The sequence below is a fragment of the Zychaea mexicana genome (genome assembly GCF_025766255.1).
Source record: "Zychaea mexicana strain RSA 1403 chromosome Unknown BDB00scaffold_116, whole genome shotgun sequence".
NCBI lineage: Eukaryota > Fungi > Mucoromycota > Mucoromycetes > Mucorales > Lichtheimiaceae > Zychaea > Zychaea mexicana.
In genome coordinates, this window is record NW_026516779.1 from 17476 (window position 1) to 30733 (window position 13258).

The 13258-nt window shown below is 45.4% G+C and overlaps 1 protein-coding gene and 1 non-coding gene across 2 annotated transcripts; both read left to right on the top strand.

The window, feature by feature from the left end:
- Nucleotides 1-5993: 5993 nt before the first annotated feature.
- BDB00DRAFT_t108 lies at nt 5994-6065 on the top strand. Its single transcript has one exon. It is a non-coding gene; the product is annotated as a tRNA-Thr (tRNA).
- A 361-nt stretch (nt 6066-6426) lies between these two features.
- On the top strand, nt 6427-7532 carry BDB00DRAFT_63596 (uncharacterized protein). The gene has a single exon (XM_053118112.1). It carries the CDS (start codon nt 6898-6900, stop codon nt 7390-7392), a length of 495 nt encoding a protein of 164 aa, XP_052974384.1. The 5' UTR covers nt 6427-6897; the 3' UTR covers nt 7393-7532.
- The last annotated feature ends 5726 nt before the right edge of the window (nt 7533-13258 follow it).

Here is a 13258-nt window from a genome sequence, read left to right on the forward strand (position 1 = left end):
TATTGTAGGTCGTTCATGGGAGGATGTGTGGCCAGGTTCGCAGATTTTGTCTATCTCATGTAGAAAGCGTGTTGCCTATAAAGCTGATTTAGACTATGCTGCATATATCAAGATGAATAGAGTACGAGTGATCTCATGCTAGTCCTTATATTATCGGATCTCTAAGCTGGACGAGAGATCACTTCACTATCCTCAATATTGGATATGTATGCTGCAGCAAAGATGTCTCCGGGATCTTGATACAAGGACAGTGCTGGATGGGTCTTGTTTGCATTATATGTTTTCTTACGCTTGTTCGCCAACTGTCAACCGAATATATATTGTATGTTATTGTGAATCCATGCTGTAAAGAGAAGTTGAAAATAAACTTACACTTGCACGCGCAGCTCGTTTCTTGCTTTTTTGTCGGCGAGCTTCATTTATGTGGTCCGGCTGTGTTTCCCAATTTTTCTTATTGTAAAAAGAAACCCTGAGCGCCCTCTTCATAGCCTGGGTGCTCCAGTTAAAAAGCTGGTAATCTCGACTCTCCGTCACTGTCCTAAGAACTTGACTCATGATTGTAGAGTTTGGCTCATCATTTATGCGTAGGCTATAATCCCAGGCGAGACCTTGGTGCTTGGATACAGAGGAATAGGCTTCTTGCAGAAGGCCCTAATAAACAATTCAAAAGTTGACGAGATGTTTATAATAGCCCATGCAAAATAACTGTCGATTTGTAAAGCTTCTACAAATACGTACCATCATACTACTACTGCTATTGCTCTTGGTATCACTTCTAGCACTGCTTGTATTGTGGCTCTGAATATATGCCGCAACTCTCTGTTCTAGCTGTCCTACTTGCTGGCGTAATGACTGGATTTCATTGTTATTGACTGGAGAAAAGCTTTGTTGGTGGAATTGACCTGCTGGGAACATGGTAGTAGAGAAAGTAGTGACGATATAGATTGCTATGATGCCTATCAATGCTAGAGAATGGCCCATCTATTTATACTTTAGTTGAAATGGATGATTCAGACACCAAGTTACCGAGCTCTCTACTAGATAAAAGTCTTGGCCAAATAAGTTGAGATGTCCGTTCTCTGAATGAGCTATTCAGTACAGGCCATCCGGAACACTTTTGCATGATATGCCTTGATGTGTAAAATCTGTAAACAAGTCTCAGGAAAAGTAGACATATATTATAGACAGGGATGCATCTGATCGCGCGAGGATGGTATTTGTTGTTTCTCTTTCTTAGCTATGTGATGCAGATATAGTTTTGCTTTGAAGTAAGTGAGACAGCATTGTCAGATTCGGGGCATGTCTGTTGTATAACATCCATGAGTGCGTAGTACATGACAGAATACATAGATGCTTGGAGGAAAGAGAGAAAATTATATATACCAAAAAGAGATGCTGCCCGCTGTACGCTATCTATTACTAAAGCCAAAGTCATGCATAAGAAAGATAGGATATGTTAGTGTAGGGACAACGATAAAACATGCAAAGAAACAATACCAAATCGAGATGCTGTCCGCTGTATATTACCCATCATTTATCATCCGTCGTATTGAAGGCAAAAGTATACATATCTCATTGTGCGGGAGAAAAAAAACATGCATAGACAAAGTTACCAAATCCAGATGCTGCCCGCTGTAATATATATCAACTAGGTCAAAGCCTTGTTCGTGCATGTGCATTTCCTATTCTTTTCGTTCGCTGCTGTAAGCGTCATGCAGCTACCATTACACAATGGGACGTGGGATATGCACATCCTGGTTTTTTTATCGATCCGCGCCATCACATTATAGTAAGAAAACACTATCAATCCAGTTGTGAGCAGCTGTTTTTTATTTCATTCTTTCACGAAAAAAATGTTGTTACCCTCTGGTAGCTGTGTAAGATAATTGTACCTGCAAAAAATTCATCTGTAACTTACTGTTCTACATGAAGATGGCCGTGAAAAATTAAACGCACTTCAGAAACAGCGGTGTTTACTCTACCTGCATAGTAGCATTTACCAAAAATGACTACACATCCACACCGGCATTGCTGTGCATTTCCAACAATTAGCATCCTCATCCGTCCAAAGTCCAAAGCAATAATAGCTTCCGAGTACTTTCTGCATAAGTTTTCTGCTTCGACTATATATAAGCTGGATAAAATAAGTCTTTGGATCGAATAACCATTTTTTTTCAAGTACCTTCATTATGTCAACTCCCCCCACGCTTCCATCACTTACACTGGATCCAAACAGAGCCGTACTGTGTCATTGCGACAGTTGTTTCGTTTCAAACAACTCGCACTGTAAGCTTGTGTCAGCACGAACAGAACGTCGCCATCGTCACGACCATGGAATAGCCAAGTGTATGTTGTCGTATATATATTGCTGTATATGTTGTTGTGTATATATTGTTGTATGGTTCCTAATACATAAATGGCCATCCTTCTAGTTTCTTCACGGCGCGAAGGTCGTTCAAACCTCCAGCTACTCTATTCGGATCAGCCAAGCACCGGCGAAAGTTGTAAGTTGCCATTTGTCTTCAGAGTGGGAACGTCTTCGGTTGTTCGGTGCTAGTATCGACGATCAGACCATTAACGTTATTGCCATTTGACCCATTAGCCACACCAATGGAGCTCGATTCAAGCTTGAGTGAGACCAGCGGCCAAGCTACAAGCACGATTGACTTGCTGCAACCGCCACCATCAGTTTCGACATTCGACATTACTGTTGAGGGAGAAGAGGACGAAAACACCGATGGTAAATTTATGTTCTCGTATAAACTAAAGATAGTAGCACGAAATTCAAATTATTAGTATCTCATACACGATGTTCTACACAGATATTACACGACCATCCGACTTCATTATCATGTTTTACCTTTTCCTGGCCTTGTTCCAAGATCGCTATTTGAGCAGGGCTGGTGGTGAGCTGCTCCTCCATTTTCTATCTGTCGTTTTTGCGGGTCTCTACATTCCAATCAGTATCCCACGGTCAATGGCTACTGTACGCCGCTTATCCGGTCTTAACGAGCTCTTGGATTGCGGTCAAGCAATCGTTATATGTCCCAGCTGCCAATGCCTCTATCCCAATGAACATATACCTACCGACTTGAAATGCTCGTTCCAGAAGTTCCCACACCATCCAATGACAGCACACCGAGCCCATGCGGCATGAACTTGTTTCATTTGAGAAACAGAAACCTTGTACCTCCCAAAGTGTATGCGTATCATCCTGTGTCAGCAAGCCTTGCAATTATGATGCGTAGACCAGGATTCGGCGAAAAACTCCAGCACTGGAGGAACCGAACCTCACGACCAAATTCTTTGGATGATGTATACGATGGTCGCAAATGGTGGTCGATAATGGCGCCAGAATCCACGGCAGAAAACCCTGTATCATTCGTTGGACGTGTCGGAAATCAACACTCACTTATGTTGACGCTCAATGTCGATTGGTTCCAGTCATTCGATAAGCAGACTTCGTATTCTGTCGGTGCCCTGTATATGACAATCAATAACCTGCCAAGATCTGAACGATTCAAGTCATCAAATGTCATATTAGTCGGTATAGCACCAGGACCCCACGAAAGCTCCAAAGGTACCATTTCGATTATACTGTTGCTTATCTTTTTGCTCGTTGATTCTGGAGTCTCGCATGTGTGATTCTGACTCCCTTTCCTTTTTATACTGATAGAGCAAATCAATAATTTCCTGCGTCCAATGGTCGACGATCTGTTACATTTATATCATGGCAAAGATATGGTTATTGATGACGGCTCCTTGGTCAAAGTGCGAGCAGCTCTATTGTTCGTAGCATCGGACATACCGGCTTCAAGAAAGGTTTCTGGCTTTACAGGTCCAAACTCATTCTACGGATGTAACCATTGCGACATTTCCTGGCCATCGCAAGCAGAGAATCCAAGGCTGCGCGATTACTCCAACTTTGACTTTCCTTGGAGATTGCGGACAAAGGCAAAGAACTTGGCAGACGCAAAAGCTTGGAAGGCAGCAAAAACGGCTACTGAAAGGACACAGTTGGAGAAGTCAAATGGAACACGCTGGTCCGAGTTGCATCGTCTTACTTTGATCCTGTTTCGCAGACAATAGTCGACTGTATGCACAACATGTTCTGCGGGACAGCCGAGCGCATGGCCACCATATGGAAAGATGACGGAACCTTGACCAAGGAGCATTTGACCGATATGGAGAGTTGCCTTGAAAAGATGGTGGTGCCCCCATCATACAGCATCGCTCGCGGCTGTATTGCGACTGGATTTGCTGATATGACGTCGGATGAATGGAGGTCGTGGACTGTTGCACTCTCGCCGTCGTTGTTGAAGGGAAGATTGCTAGGAGAAAAGATGACACACTGGTTGCTCTTTGTCGCGGCAGCACGTCTCCTCTGTAAGCCATCCATCACCATCGCCGAAAACGAGGAAGCCCACCAACTGCTGCTCAAATTTGGCCGCGACTTTTCAAGATTGTACTCTAGAGATCAAGTCACGCCAAATATGCACTTGCATGTTCACCTTCGCGACATGGTACTCAATTTTGGCAGCTGCTATAACATGTGGGTATTCAGCTTTGAGCGGTTCAACAAGATCATCAAGAACCAGCACACCAACCAAAAAGACCGTTTCGAGCTTACGTACATGAAGAAGTTCTTGAGTGTCGTGTTCGCTGATGATATGGTCCGACGAGTCGTGGTCGAGCGGTGCGGCAACAGCACGATTGCCAGACAGATTGCTGAGCTGTTGCTGCCACAATCAAGCCATGCAAGAGCATTACGATTGTCAGCCGTTCTTGGATCAATCGGATTTCGACTATGCCGCGGGAGTAAGCGTAGTTGGTTGGGAGCCGCTGCCACCATCATGTCTTCCCCTCAAGACGGGCAAAAAGGTGTACATGGATACGCGCCACTACCACTGTCTTGTCGAGTATTACCAATCGATGTTTCCAGACATGAATTTTGTGTCACTCGCCAGCACTAGTGGTAATCAGGTCAGCGATCACCTCTACAAATTTGCAAAAGTCGATCTCCTGGGCCAAACATTCATTTCTGAAATGTCTCGCCACATCAACACCAGCACCTATGTCCGAGTCGTTTGCCCAAGTACTCAGTTTCATACTGAAGCGATCGTTCGTCCTGGGCGCATTTTATATTTCTTTGTCCACAACCTGCGCAATCCCACGACGGTAATTTCTGCCAGTTCGTTTTTGCTTTTGTTGAGTACCTACGACCAAATACGCAAGTCTTTGAGTCGTTTAGGATGCTAGGCATGGACGTCTACCATTTAGAAATCGAACCGTATACGTGGCAGTGTGTCGTTCCTTTGGGGAGGCTCCATTCCGGCGTTGTTGTTACCCCTATTCAAATAGACAATAGCTGTGCTCTTACATATTTACCACGTAAAATAAAAGTAATCTACTCTTAAAAGCAAAATACCTCAGGTCAGGTCTTTTTCTTTTTTGGCTTCACGCTGCTGTAGTTGTAATGAAGAATAAAATAAAAAACAAGTTTTGAATTATAGAAATCGCTTCAGATTTAAAAAGCATTTTGAAGGAATCTAATGCGATGGCGAATCAAGAAACTTGTAGATGGTCAAATAAATAAAGATGTTGAAGAATTTGATTTAGTAATTGGTAAAAAAATAAAAAAAAAGTAAAAAAGGAGAAAAAAGCAAAGTGGTGGAGACAAGCATAGTGGCGGTAAAAGTCTCAGAGTGGGAAGAAGCACAGCAGTCCAGGTGGTGTAAAAAAGGGGTCATCCCGGATGGTTTTGGGGAGAAGGATTTTAGTGGGGGAGCCAATTTTATCCATTTGCTGCATCACGGCTCTGAAAGCGCACTGAAAGCGCTCTGAAAGTAAATTCTCACTGAAAGCACACTGAAAGCACATTGAAAGAAAAATTTCAGAGTACACTGAAAGCACTCTGAAATCGGGTTTTAACTCCAGTGGAGTGGGTGAAAAAAATATGACAAAAGGTGCTTTTTGCCGCGCACAGACGACACGCCTTCTTGGCTCAGTTAGCTGAGCGTCTGCCTAGTAAGCAGAAAATCAACAGTTCGATTCCGTTGGAGGCATTATTTCTATCCAATAGAAATTACTTTTTTTCTGTTTTTGTTGTTGTCGTAGCCAGATTTGGCCGGTCTTTCCTTTTTCCTTTTGTGACACCTGTCCATCATAGCACATCTAGTAACAATAGAAAACATATAAATATCCCCTTCATCAAGCAATAAACATCATCTTTCAAGTTATCTGCTCTTACTCTTTTGTGATCTCTCTTTCTATTGGCTACGGTACTTATCCGCCAAAAGGACTCGACAATTGGTAGCGGAAGAACGGTTTTATGGATAATAAGGAACAACCAGCAAAGAAGTAGTATAAAGACACCCCAAGTTTTCAAAAATTTCGTACAAGTCAAGATCCACTGTTGACACCGAAGAAGAATTTACTACAAGAACAGAACTTACCCCGGAATTACCTGTGCCAAAGATGATCGCTGAACAACAAGCCCTACTCCTACAAGCAATCCAGAAGTTGTTGGAAAAAGACAACTCGGCTCCAATATTTCGTGCGCGTATACGTGAACCAGACACGTATCACGGTGACCGCAGCCTAGATGCTGCATTGAACTAGGTCTCGGCGGTGGAGCGATATCTGACGATGGCCAAGCTAGGCGAACACGAATGGATCGGATACGCGGTGACTTTACTACGTGGTGAGGCGGAAACATGGTGGCGACAACAAGAGGCGCGGGTGACGATTGACGAGTGGCGAGAATTCAAGAAGCGGTTGCTGGCGACTTTCAATCCTCCAAATGCAGCACAACTTGCCCGTGACCAACTTGCCGCAGTAGCACAAACGGGAACGGTAGCAACTTACGTTGCGCAGTTTTAGGCAGCCTGGTCCTCCATGCCTTCCATGTCCGATGAGGAAGCACTCGATCGTTTCCAGCGTGGCCTCCACCCCACTATTCGCATGCAAATCTTGACTCGATTCCCATCATCTACGGATGAAGCGATGAAGTTGGCGCTTGCGGTTGAAGGTGTTCAACAAACAAGTCAGGTGGTGATGCAGCAAGCACAAGGTTTCCAGGCTTCGCAGCCCCTCCTCCAGCAACAACAACAGTTCGTGCAGCATTCACATGCACAGCAACAACCGCTCGTACCTGAGTATCTTCGTTCGTCTGGTGTGGCGCCTATGGATCTGGATGCCATTCGCGCAAAAAGTGATGGTCATTGGTATTCGTCTGGTCGTGGTGGTTCGAATTGGAGGCAACAAGGCAATGATCGTAATAATGGCGGCACTAGCAAGGGTTGTTACAACTGTGGTGGCTGGGGACACATATCTTGCAACTGTCCATCTCCCCGTCGCAACCGCCAACAGCAGAGTCGTTCTCCAAGCTAGGGAAAAGGCCAAGCGCGTCGGGATTAAAGGGAGTCCCTTCGCGCTCATTTCCATCCCTTAATGTCGTCCGAGCTGAATCCGTGTCGGTCCCCGAGGCCGAGTTGATTGATCTGTCCGAAGATCGTGCCCAGGATGCGCAGGTGCTGCAGCGTACACTAGAGGAGGATAGCCAGTACTTTGATACTTTGTTATCAATAAAAGAAACTGATTTGCCACTGTATTCATGCTGTGCAATGGTCGTACTGTTGATGTGTTGATTGACTCTGGTGCTACTGGCTCGTATGTCTCACCAAGGATTGTCGCTGGATTGTCTACTCGCTCAATGGTTGGTCGTGAGGTCGAAACTGCCGGTGGTCATGTGCTGTCAATTTCCAGTCAACCACGCTGTCGTTGAACGCCCAAGGCTACGAGCATCAGGCGGATGCTTACGTGCTCGACACAAAGTTCGACGTTATCCTAGGCGCGATTGGCTCAAGACTGTACAACCAGTGCCAGATTGGGCACAAGACACCTGGAAATCAGTACGCATACTATACGTTTGTCCTCCGGCCTCGCCACACCCGGCAATCTCTCAGCTCTCTTATCTACTGTCACACCGTCAAGTCCAACGTTTGGAACGTAGCAACGGGATTGATGAGGCGTTCGTCTGCTATGTCCAGTCCGATGGGACCCAAGACCAACCACCAGTCAGTGACCCGTTCAAGACACAGCTGGTGCAGGAGTTCGGTGACGTGTTCCGCGAGCAACTGCCCGGATTGCCTCCAGACCACGGTGTGCAACATGTCATTAATACTGGCGATGCTGATCCTGTTTCTCGTCCTCCCTACAAGATGAGTCCGCTCGAGTTGGATGAATTGCGAGGGCAGTTGAAAGAGTTGCTCGACTTGCGCCTGATTCGCCCTAGCTCTTCACCTTGGGGAGCACCAGTCCTTTTCGTGCGCAAGAAGGATGGATCCATGCGTATGTGCGTTGATTATCGTGCTGTGAATCGTCTGACCCGCCGTAACACCCACCCATTGCCGCGCATCGATGAGTGTCTCGAACGTTTGGCCAATGCCCGCCGTTTTACAAGCATCGATCTCAAGAGCGGCTACCACCAGGTACGCATCCGACCCGAGGACGAGGACAAGACCGCTTTTAACACTCGGTATGGCCAGTTTTGCTGGAAAGTTTTGCCGTTTGGATTACGTAATTCGCCACCGGTCTCCAAGCTATGATGAATGAAGCACTAGGCGAGTGTATCGATACGCGTTGTCTCGTGTACTTGGACGATCTCCTCATCTTTAGCACAAGTGACGATGAAGAGGCTCATTTGCAAGACGTGCGGCGTGTACTGGAAAAATTGCGTGCGGCAAAGTTGGTGGTCAATCTGAAAAAGTGCGAGTTTAACAAGACCGAGTTGGAGTTCGTTGGTTACCAGGTGTCCGCTCAAGGAATTCGTCCATCAAAGAAAAAGGTGCAAGCGATTCAAGACTGGCCAGTGCCAACCAATGTGCAGGAGGTTCGACAATTCGTGGTCTGGCGTCGCATTATCGTCGTTTCATTCGTGGGTTCAGTGCAATGGCGCAGCTTTAACCGATTGACCAAAGGTACCGGCGCGAAGAAAAGGGCGATTGTGTGGACTCCCGAGTGCCAGGAGGCTTTTGATCAAATTAAAGCCCGCATGTGTGACGCACCCATCTTGACGCCGCCTAATCCGGACAAGCATATATCTTTGAAACGGATGCATCCGATTTTGGTGTTGGTGCTGTGCTGCTGCAGGAAGGATCCGATGGTCAACTCCATCACTGGCATTTGAGTCCAAGAAGTTGTCGTCGGCAGAGCGCGCGTACCCGGCTCAAGAACGCGAGATGCTCAGTATCCTTCATGCCTTGCGGACTTGGCGTTGCTTTATAGAGGGCCGCAAATATACTGTTTACTCTGATCACCACCCGCTCAAGTACTTCCGTTCCAAGACCAAACCAACGCCACGCCTCACTCGATGGATCGCCGAGATAGAACTGTACGATCCAGATATTCAGTATAAGCCAGGCAAGGACAACCATGTTCCCGATCTGTTGTCCCAGAGCCCAGCTTGGAGCCCGATTTTCTGTATGCGGTGAAAGCAGTGCAAGAATCGACTGGCCCAAGTTCTATGCTGTTACTGAGGACAAGTGGCCACCCATGTATAAGGACCTATTGGACAAGCACAAGGAGAAGTTCGTGGTACGGAACGACCAGATCTATCATAAGGTTCGAATTGGCAATGCTGTTCAAGAAGTGCGCTATGTGTTATTTGCTCGCCGTGCCGACTTGGTTGAGCAGTTCCACAAATCCTTTGGGCATGCGGGAAAAACGACTGTGTACGACTTGATGCACAAACGCTGGTGGTGGCCCATATGCGTGCGGATATTCAAGAATGGTTAGCTTCGTGCCAACAATGCCGACTTGCTGCCAATGCCGATCGCAATGTCCACCATGCACCGATGAAACCTTTAGAAGTGCCGCCTGTTTTTTCTCGATGGCATCTGGATTTCGTTGGTGAATTACCTACCACTGTCAATGGTCATCGCTGGTTGCTTGTGGCCGTAGTCTACGCCACGAATTGGACCATAGCTCGCGCTGTGCCTGATGCCACTGGTGAAGCCATCGCTAACTTTATCTATGAGGAAATTGTGCTGCCTTTCTCTTGCCCGGTCGAAATTCTAACAGATCGAGGTGCCCAAGGTACTCACTTACTATTTGGGTCGTCTCAAAGTCAAGCATATCTTTAATCGCTTTCCATCCTCGTACCAATTCTAAGGTCGAACGAACCAACGGTATCCTCAAGCAGATGTTGCGCAAATACACCCAAGGCCGGATTCATCAGTGGGACCAATTTGTACAGCCTGCCCTTTTTGCCTGTCGTGTTCGCAAACACCGTATGTCCGGTTTTTCTCCATATTTTTTGACCTATGGTGTGGAACCAGGTTGCGGGTGACCACTGCCTCCATTTTTGTTGCTCCCTGAATCTGACCAAGAGGATTCACCTGTGGTTTCCGGCCGTGTACCTGAAGTCCGCCGTTTGCGTGAAGCACACTGCTTGCGGATAGTCGACTCAAAGAAAACGCTATCAAGGACAAGGCCCGTTGGGATTCCATCATGAAACCACAGAAATTTTCTGTTGGTGACCATGTTCTGATGCGCCACGAAAATAAGCTTAGCCTCGAGTTTAATTGGAAGGGACCATACAAGGTGATCGCTGCTAATCCGGATACCGATATATACAAGCTCGAGGATCTACAAGGACAAGTTTATTCTTCCTGGGTTCACACTGATCGGCTCCGCCCAATTCATGTTGCCTCAAAAATTTCACAAGACCCTTGGTATGACCCTACTGCTACTCGTGCTGCCGAACGCCAATACATCGATGCTGCTGGTCAGATTGCTTTGTTGTTCGAGGACGACCTACAGTTTGGGGAGGGGATATTGTCGTAGCCAGATTTGGCCGGTCTTTCCTTTTTCCTTTTGTGACACCTGTCCATCGTTTGAACACGTAGTCGCTCCTCGTTAACACACGATTGTCAAGACACGTAGTTGTCCATTGCTTGAACACGTATTAGTCTCTCATCACAACACATAGCCATCATAGCATATCTAGTAACAATAGAAAACATATAAATATCCCTTTCATCATCAAGCAATAAACATCATCTTTCAAGTTATCTTTTATTCTACTCTTACTCTTTTGTGATCTCTCTTTCTATTGGCTACGGTACTTATCCGCCAAAAGGACTCGACAGTTTTATCTCCTTGAGTGCGTGCTCCCTCGACCTCGCTTGTCAAGTTCACATGCTGGGTGAACACAAACAACGCCCCCGGAATGCGCAACGCCAAAGAGCAGCGCCAGTATCTCGGTACTGTAAAACAGTTCATCTCGCATCAGTCCAAGGGCGACCATAGGTTACTTGTACTTGCCGAGGTATACAAAACCGAAGCCGTCACTGGGCATCCTTGGCCACGCATGACTGAAAACAGTCAATCAAAGTACAAAGTTTTCAGCGTGCATAACATTGATTGTTCTGTAGCTCTTTTGAAGAGTGAAACTCTAGGCAATCACAAACAAACCCACCTCCATTTTACTTGGTCGCCAAGCAGTGAGCTGTACAGCTAACCGTTCCATTCCATTCGATCACAACCTCAATTACAACTTAACACACCGACCGACTTTGTCTCTTTATTCATCTCATATTTTTCCCATATTCTCAGTAGATTTTCCCCATATTCATATTTTCTCTATATAATTTCATATTTTTCCATATCCATTTCCCATAGTGTTACCCTAGATCTGTGCTCCTTAAGTAAAACTGTATTCGTAGTAATGGTACTTGCGTTTGACGATTTCTTCGTGTAAAATTAAAGACTCGATATAAAACGCGAAAAGATATACAGTTAAACACTTGACAATGCATCCATGCTTAAGTATCATAGTGTGAAACGTTTGGGGTAATAGAATAATACAGCAGAGTCAATTAATGGGAACTGATAGACTGACCGGAATTATAGTATTACAAGACAGCATAGGGAGCGCGTACCCATTGCTAACATCTTTGTGCCAAAATTCTTTGAATCGAGTAATCCCGGTCATCGTTATATCTGCTATTGATAAGTTGCGTAGCTACGGTTTCAGCAGGCCGGAATTATTTTGAAGTGACAAGGATAAGCTATACAGAGAGAAAGTGCTCCAGATATGACACAATAAAGCAGATCCATATCTGACATTGCTGTAATTCTTCCAACACCTTCAGCCGGTTGTAATCGTTTGCAGATGCGAAATATAGCGTTGTGTAGATAGGAAAGCAAGGAACTTGGACCCAGCAAGCGCCGGTTCCCTGATAGTATGGCTGGATAAAAATATCTTCCCGATTAAGAAGATAATTTATTACACCTAAGCTGCCTGCAAGGAACTGGCTGCTTAAACTGCTTACAATGTCAATTTCGTAATCTCCTATATGTAATGCATGTACACTATGCGATATAGAATGCAGTTGCTTGGCCATGCTCAATATACTGAGCTTTAGTACCGATTTCGTTCTTTTCTATTATACAACTTTTTCTGTTATATAAAGAGACTTTTGCAGTTTATCTACTCAGCATATAAGTCGGATTCACGGATCGGATCCGTATCCGCCTACCCACACGATCCGATCCAAGTTTTGCAGAACACTACGGGGGAGCTCTCCGTCTTTTCGATATTAAAATTGGCCATCTCGAGTCGTCTATGTGCCGGTTGTGCACCTCTGCTGTGGACGACCTCGACCATTTTCTTGTCTTCTGTCCTGTCAGGTTGTCTGTGTGGAACGCCGTTTGGAGTTATCTCTTCTTCGCTGATCCACATTCCCGACACCTTTCTACGTTCATCAAATGACTCAAGCTTCCACCAACAACACCGACTTCCAGTACATAGGACAACCAATTTTACAAACCCATTATATATTCATGAAACTAAATATAGAAGAGGTGCCCCCAAGAAACGCAGCAGGATCAGAAAGGCGTGAGCACCAGCGTGTGTAAGTGCTTGTCATTGTTTCAGTCGTATTAGCTGTCGCAGAAAAGTCTGGCTTGACAGGACGAAGCTGATTTCAAAAAGTTTCGTACAGCAACCAAGAACAAAGGATCTGACAAAGAGAATAGTTTTACGCGTAGTATATACTCATGCGTTTATTGACCTGACTACCACTTGTGATTTCATTAGCTCCGTAAAATAGGTATACATGACTCAGCATATTGTAAGCCTTGTTCTGTTGCAAAGATCTTCAGGATTAAAGCTTAAAAGAGTGCTAAAGGTGATTACATAACAATCATAGTCGGCAATGTGGTAGGCTAAATTGTTCAATAGGATAGTTTC

What these genes read in the sequence shown, in the direction of transcription:
- BDB00DRAFT_63596 (XM_053118112.1), top strand. Translation starts at nt 6,898, where the DNA reads ATGCCTTCCATGTCCGATGAGGAAGCACTCGATCGTTTCCAGCGTGGC.